Below are 8,022 nucleotides of genomic sequence, written 5' to 3'. Positions count from 1 at the left end.
TTATGGTACGATGTGCTCAAGGATATGTTTGAGATAGGATACGAGAAGGATGCACAAAACGAAATGTAACGATAGGAGTAAGATACCTTCATGAAAGGTTAAGGTTAGGTTACATACAAGAGTGCTATAGATAGGAGAGATTGATAAAAGAATACGGTTAGGTTATGGGTAGAAAAGGATAGGTTTGTGATAAATTGATAGAACGATAGCGTTACGATACGTTCTTGTGATGATATGACTAAAGTATATTACGTAATGATATGTCTGTGATAGGTATAAGAACGTTAAGGCTATGGTAAGTTAGAGAACGATATGACTATGAAGTGTTTACGTTATGACTTGTTTATGATATGATACATTGTATGCTAGATTATTGTTCTTAAGTACGTAGTCATGTGAACGTGAATGTATGCTATGTATGCTGTTTAGTCTAATGTGATGTGTAATGCATGTAACAATATGTTGTTCTTGAATGGTCATGGCATGATTGTATAAAATGTTTGAATGTAAACAGCATGAATTGTATGACATGAAATATGGTAAACTGTCTGGAATCACCCCGATAGGAATATGTATAAAATGTAAATTTAAAATGTGAAGGACATGAAGCATGGAACGTAACAGGGAGATTATGTTCATTAATGATAAATGTAGAAGTAGTGGGGACCTCATGCATTATGTGTGTTGATGTATCTGGGGGGATACCCCTATCCCATCACGAGGGTACGGACGCGTACATCTAATGGCAGGACAACAATCATTATGCTTTGCATAGCGCTACCGTGACAGTTACTAGTTTTAACGGGTCCCGACATAAGGGGCTCCCAGAGTATGCCCACCGGATAAGGAAAGTGGCCCAGTGGTGTGCGAACTAGCTGGTGCGCCCATACTCGCACGTATGGGCTGTGTAGAGTATATGGTACACGTCCACAATTAACAATTAGGACAGCACCGTAGGGAAAATGAAACGAAATGAAAGATAGGTCCCATCATTTCATTGCATGTGATTGTTGCATTTAACCCCAATAGTGGGGTCACTTACTACTACATTTTTCACGTTAAGGCAAGGCATTTCTGTACGGCTGACGACGACATCGCAACTCGAGACCATGACACATGCATAGGGTAGTGGTATTTATTTTCTTAGTCTTAGGCTAGAGTAGGATGTTTTTTTAACTTAAACTCTTATTCATTTTTATTTAGTCTTTTGTTGTATTGTTTTAAAGATGTTTTCGAAACACGTAAGTCCATGACTGTGTTTTAAGATAAAGGTTATGTTTTATGGAATTTAAATAAAGTCTTTTGCAATGTTTATGTATGTTTACAGTAGCGACCTTAAATTAAGTAGAAAATTTTGGGTCGTTACACATGGTGTTGAAGGATGGGGTTTCAATGGACCCAACAAAGGTGGAAGTTGTCACCAAGTGGGTTCACCGGACTGTAATTACTAAGGTACACAATTTCTTGGGATTAGTAGGGTACATCAGTGAATCGTACGAGATTTTTCCAAGATAGCCTCATCGCTCACGCACTTGACTAGGAAGGGTGTTTTGCTTATATGATATGAAACATGTAAGGCTAGCTTCCAAGATCTGAAGTAGAGGTCAGTGTCGGCCCTAGTCCTCATAGTTCCAGAGAGCTCAGGAGGTTATGTGATTTATAGTGACACCACTAAGAAAGGGTTAGGATGTATAGTGATGCAAATTAGAAGGTGATCGCTTGTGCTTCCCTTCAGTTGAAGGACTATCAGAACTACCTCTCCCATGACTTGGAGTTAGCTATGGTAGTGCTTGTACTTAAATTCTAGTGGCTACTTGTATGGAGAGAATTACGATATTTACACTAACCACAAGAACCTGAATGTGTTGAGACGAGGTAGGTGAATGGGAGTTGTAAGGACAAGAGATAGTTCAAGCTACCAATGAGGCCCTGAAAAAGATTAGAACAATAATGTGCATGACTTAGAATAGATAAAAGAGTTAAACTAAAATGAGGCATATGAGTTTAGGGGACATGGTATTCTTGAAGGAGACTCCTTTGAAGGGCGTCCTAAGTTTCAGATGTAAAGGAAAGCTGAGCCCATGCTTTATTGAACCATTCAAAATCTTAGATCAAATCTGTCACAACAAAATTTTCGAGGCTTCGAAATCTCGGATCGTAACCCAAAAGGCAAAAGAGAAAACAAACAAAAATAAAAGAAAAGAAAAGTACAAGTTATAATATTATTTAAATAAAACATAATAAAGAGAATTTTTTTCAAAATATTACGAAGGGAATACAAATTAAACAAGGAAATACAAAAGACTCCAAAATGACTGAAAGGTTACTGACACTTTGGAAAGATCCCCTTTATTACTGCACAGCTCTTAAACGCTCCTCAACCTCGACTGGCAGCCTGCGAAAACTTTTAAAAAATAGGAAACCTAGGATGAGTATAAAAATTATACTCAGTAAGTCACCTACTTGTAGGCTCTCATCACATTCTAAGCTTAAAAGATTCCTACGGACTTCTCTTTGGCTATAGGACGTCTGGTTCTAGTATTAGGCCCTTAGGGCTTCTTTGGTTCTCCATCCTTTCATTTAAATCATAAAAGTTCCTTATGCCAAGCTTTAATGACCAGTGTCTTTCTACGAGGCGCAACATTTGCATGGCATTCTAAGACTATATGGTATCTTACCAGGGGGTGTGCTGAGTACCTCCTAGGCCCATGATAGACCACCTTATTGGGGGGCGTGACCCCTCCTTTCCCAGCTAGTGGTCTGTAAGACATGGGGACACTTTTCCATGCAAAACGGCTAGGAACAATGAGTTTTATTAGGAACCCTTGGTCCTCCCACGAAGCTATAGACACCGTTCATACGAATTGTAGCCTAAGAACACTCCTAAGGTACTTTGTTTGCCGCGGTGATCTGATAGGCTCCTTAGGTCTAGACTCAGTGACTTGTCACTTCTAACCACAAATCCCTAGGCTTATCATATTATTGGGTCATGGAAAATAACTGAGTGTGAATACAACCGTCATCTAGCATTATCATACATAATTCATACAAAGTAAACATACACGCTCAATGGGGTGATAACATCCATCAAGCCTCCTAGAGGGCAAAGTTCTCAATTTCTCACCCTCTTTTCAGCATGAATTAAACATATACATAAATAGTGGAGGATTAAAGCATACTTGCAACACTCAGAATATTACACATAGTATATCCATACTCATAACAATCAAATTAACTACATTCTCTCATGGAAAGCTACCACCTAAGGTAAATGCATTAGCATGCATGCATTTCAAGCGATTCCTACAAGTATGGCTTCCTAAATACCATATGGTGACTAACATGATTGATGCGTGACTTTCGTTTAGTGTTTCTAGACAAATAACGTATCCAAAAATACTCATTTTGTCCAATTAGGTCCTAATTCACTTAAAAATATGATTAGGATTAGAATCGAGATAAAAATCGAGCAAACAGAAGTCGAACAGGAAGGAAACTAAACTTCATGCATGCAACACATGCTTCCAATCGCCGGAAAGACGCTCCACGCGCCCATACGAATGCGCTTGACGGAAGAGGACGCACGTCTAGGTGCTACCATGGCGTGCTCAAGTTAGTCAGCAGCTAATGAGTCATGGGTTCAAATCTGGAGGTGCACGCTGGGAAGTGAAATTCCTTATGTTGACGCGTGGCACCATGCAGATCTGATCAAACATCCTTTGAGTCAAACTTGGTCAGATGTGGGTTGGAAGACCTGTCATGTGTTGCATATCGAGTGGAGTCGCATCGCTCCATAATGTGCCTGACGCATTGTTCCACCCAATCGTTGACGTGTGTCCCTCAAGCTGTCCAACGCACTTTCCCTCCCGCAGGTTGACACATGGCTCGCCGCAACACAAAATCTGATTAACTTTTTCATTTTTAAATTTTTCATTTTTTCTCATTTTCATTCTTTTGATCTAGACTTCATGGTGATTTGTTTTATTCGAAGAATTTTAAATTGTAATAAAAACTTCGTCCTAATATATTTTCTTGAATTTTCACATCATCACATACTAAGTTATGAGCCTTCAAAGTCAGTTCATTCACCTCCTTCTTGTTCTTGGAAGAACTCTCGAAAATCCGCCTTTAGACCAAAATTTCGGCTATGATTCTTCATGAATACTGTGGGGAATCCTTCCTATAAGAACATATCGAAATATTAGACCTTAACTCGTAAGAAATGGCTCATTTCAGAAGAAAAACGTTGAAAGGTTACCTCACGCGTCTCCTCGGTTCATGACAGAAAAATAGGACTCCAGCCACCCAAATCTTCTTCTTCCTTCCAAGAAAGGTTCCTTGCATCATGGTCTTGACTGGAATGGGCTCCTACGGTAGTTTTCAGTGAGTCTTCCTGTTTTCTTTATTGTAGGTATTTTTTCATGGCCTCTCATGAACCCGTAAAGTAACTTGAGGGTGAAATGATAGTTGATTTTGACCAGTTACATAATAAAACATTAAACTAACTCTCAAATTAAGTCATTATGTTTAAATTTCATAGTGTTATAACCCCGTATCATGAAAAGATATTATTTAAATGACGTCTTATGACATGTATAAGAATGGGGGATTATGAGACAAAAAATAAATCCATTTTCTTTATTGTAGGTATTTTTTCATGACCTCTCATGAACCCGTAAAGTAACTTGAGGGCGAAATGATCGTCATACCCTTCAATTGATTTTGACTAGTTACATTATAAAACATTAAACTAACTCTCAAATTAAGTCATTATGTTTAAATTTCAAGTAATAAATAAGAGAATACTAAAGATTCGAGCCATAGAATTTCTAAATTACCCGTTTAGCTTCTCATTCTCAGCCATGGTATTGATAGCATAACTCTTCCGGCAAGAATTAGTGTGCAGGTGTCTCAACCATGTGAAGATCAAGTCTCCTCTAGAATATAATAATAGTAAAAGGAACTATGGTTCCAATTACCTTCTCTGGAGAACGGCGTTAATAGAGTCAACGTATCGCTCAAAATCATATGAACGTATTATCTATCGTGGGATGATTTCATAAGTTAAATATAACTCATAGTGTTATAACCCATATCATGAAAAGATATTATTTAAATGACGTCTTATGACATGTATAAGAATGGGAGATTATGAGACAAAAAATAAATCCACTTGATTTGTTGTGTAACCCAAGGGCATCATTCTCTTTAGTGCACCTCAAAAAAAAAAAAATTCCGATGCAAGTATCAAACCTATGACCTTCACATTCTTAGCACGACACTCTAACAAACTAAGCTAATTGGCCATAAGTTTTATGCACATTACGAATCAATAGCTCTTAATCCAGTCAATTGAGTTTAGGTTACATAATTTTATAAATAATAAATTTACAACTTTAAGTCATTATCTTTTAAAGTTTGTGATGTTTTAATCCCGTCCCATAACATTAAAGATATCATTGAGAATTAATTAAATTGACCCAAGCAAGTGTCAAACTTGTCAAACTTTCGCTTTTTGTTAGCAGACGTTCAGGTTTTATGCATAATAAAACTTAAGACTTGAGATTTTAAGTCATTATCTTTAAAGTTGGTAGTGTTATAACCTTGTATCATGAAAAGATATTATTAGGAATCAATGAAATTGACCCATGCAGGTGTTAAACCTGCAAGCTTCACGTTATTAGCACGACGCTCTAACCAATTGAGCTAATAGGCCATAAGTTTTAAGCATATTGTAGATCGTTAGCTCCTAATCCAATCAATCAAGTTTTAGGTTACATAATTTTATGCCTAACAAACTTAAAACTTTAAGTCATTATCTTTTAAAGTTTGTAGTGGTTTAACCCTGTATTTTTAAAGATATCATTGAGAATTAATGAAATTGACCCATGCAAGTGTCAATAATGTTAGCATGACGTTCTAACAAACTTGGTTTTATGCACATTCCAGATCAATAGCCCATGCAAGTGTCAACAATGTTAGCACGACGTTCTATCAAACTTAGTTTTATGCACATTGCAGATCAGTAGCTCAAATCGAGTTTAGTTTTATATCAAGAAGAATAAATTAAATTAACCAATGCAGGTGTCGAACCTTCGAACGTCACATTATTCGCACGACCCTCTAACCTGATAATATTTGCTAAAACCACCAAACATAAATGGTGGTGAATGTTCTTTATTTATAATGATTTAGAGAATAAAGAATTATGGTAAATTACAAATAATATGGAAATAAAAATAAAATAAAAGAATAAAAAATAAATAGAATATATTTCCTTCTAATAAAATAATAAAAGATGAAATAAAAAAGATCCATGTTCAAATTTGATCCTTATCAAAGTGGGTTGTGGGTCTTGGGTTGGTGTTTGTAGAGGGTACGATGTAGAAAATTGGTTATGTATGGGATTGGAGTGAATAGGGACGAGTCAAGGGGTAATGTGATTGTTGTATCTGGGTGTGTACCCACTAACCATATGGGTTTCCCCTTCGTTTCAGAATTTTCCATTTATACATCTCTTTCTTTCGTTTCTTTCAATTTTGGTCATGGTATTATGCAAGGCAAATATGTAGATATTTTCTTTTAATAAACGGTCAAATATTCTTAACACCCCCCGCTAGCCGAGCGTCGGATTTGAATGAACGTGAAGCTTGGATCTAAAAAATTCAAAGAGATGTCAAGAAACATTTTTTGTGAAGATGTCAGCAACATGTAGATGGAAGTTATTGTGTGCGAAGTTTGCCAACGATAATAAAGATGGGAAGGTACATATTGTGTGCAAAGTTTTCCAGTGATAACAAGTTCTCGAAGGAAATGATAATCTAGTTTAGCATGTTTATCCTGCTTGTGAGAAATGAGATTAGAGCTAAAAAAAATAGCACTTTTGTTGTCACATAAGAGCAAGGGATGCTGTGAAATAGGTGCCTTGAGGTCATGCAAAAGATGCATATCTAAAAGATGTTCAGCAGCAGTTGTGGCAAGAGCACAATACTCAGATTCACAGTTAGAGCATGAGACAGTAGGTTTCTTTTTGGCACTCTAAGAAACGAGATTGTTACCAAGATAATAGAATAGCCAGATGTAGAACGAATAGTATCGGGACAACCAACCCAATCGACATCCGAAAAAGCCACTAGCGCACTAGGAACAGTGGATGGACGAAAGGTAAGACAAAAGTGAAGTGTTCCTTTGACAAAGCGAAAAATATGTTTGACAGCAAGAAATTGATCTGCAGTAGAGACATGCAAAAATTGACTGACAGAATTTACAGCATAGGCAATATCTGGATGCGTAATCGTCAAGTACTGAAGAGCACCAACAAGAGATCTATAAAGAGTAGGATCAGAGAAAGTAGAAGCATCAATAGTCAGACGTTGAGAAACAACCATGGGAGTGTGGACAGGTTTGCTATCGAACAACTGAGAACGAGTAAGAATATCTTGGGCATATTTTAACTGACTAATAAAGAGACCATCAGGAGTGGGTGAAGCTTCAAGACCAAGAAAGTAACTGAGAGAACCCAAATCTCTGGTAGCAAACTCAGAAGGAAGCTTGCCAGTAAAACTGTCAATAAGAGATGAATTGTTGTCGGTAACAATAATGTCATCAACATAAAGAAGCAAATAGATAAGGTTAGATTGCTAGTGAAAGATAAAAAGGGGCGTGTCAGCGTGACGGTAAGAAAAATCAAGTGGGAGAAGAAATGAGCTAAAATGCCAAAATCAGATGTGAGGAGCTTGCTTTAAGAGGGCTTTCTTTAATAGACAGACATGAGTGAGAAAGGAAGGATGAATATACCTAGGAGGTTGTTCCATATGAACATGTTCAATAATAGTGTCATTGAGAAAAGTATTCCTGACATCAAGTAATCAAAGAGGTCATTTATTTGTGACCGCAATAGAAAGCACAACATGGACAGTGGTAACTTTGACAATCAGACTGAAAGTGTATGTGTAGTCAAGACCAAGAACTTGAGTATAACCTTTGGCAACAGGATGAGTCTTGAAATGCTCGACCGATCCA

The 8,022-nt window shown here is 37.1% G+C and overlaps 1 protein-coding gene across 1 annotated transcript; it reads right to left on the bottom strand.

Annotated features, from left to right (window-relative positions):
• Positions 1-6,950: 6,950 nt before the first annotated feature.
• On the bottom strand, positions 6,951-7,388 carry LOC111474341 (uncharacterized mitochondrial protein AtMg00240-like). The gene has a single exon (XM_023119464.1). It carries the CDS (start codon positions 7,386-7,388, stop codon positions 6,951-6,953), a length of 438 nt encoding a protein of 145 aa, XP_022975232.1.
• Positions 7,389-8,022: the final 634 nt, after the last annotated feature.

Source organism: Cucurbita maxima, unplaced genomic scaffold, assembly GCF_002738345.1.
Source record: "Cucurbita maxima cultivar Rimu unplaced genomic scaffold, Cmax_1.0 Cma_Scf00312, whole genome shotgun sequence".
In the NCBI taxonomy this organism is placed as follows: Eukaryota; Viridiplantae; Streptophyta; class Magnoliopsida; order Cucurbitales; family Cucurbitaceae; genus Cucurbita; species Cucurbita maxima.
Note: the sequence above shows the minus strand (reverse complement) of the source record. Positions and strands in the feature narration are given on the sequence as shown.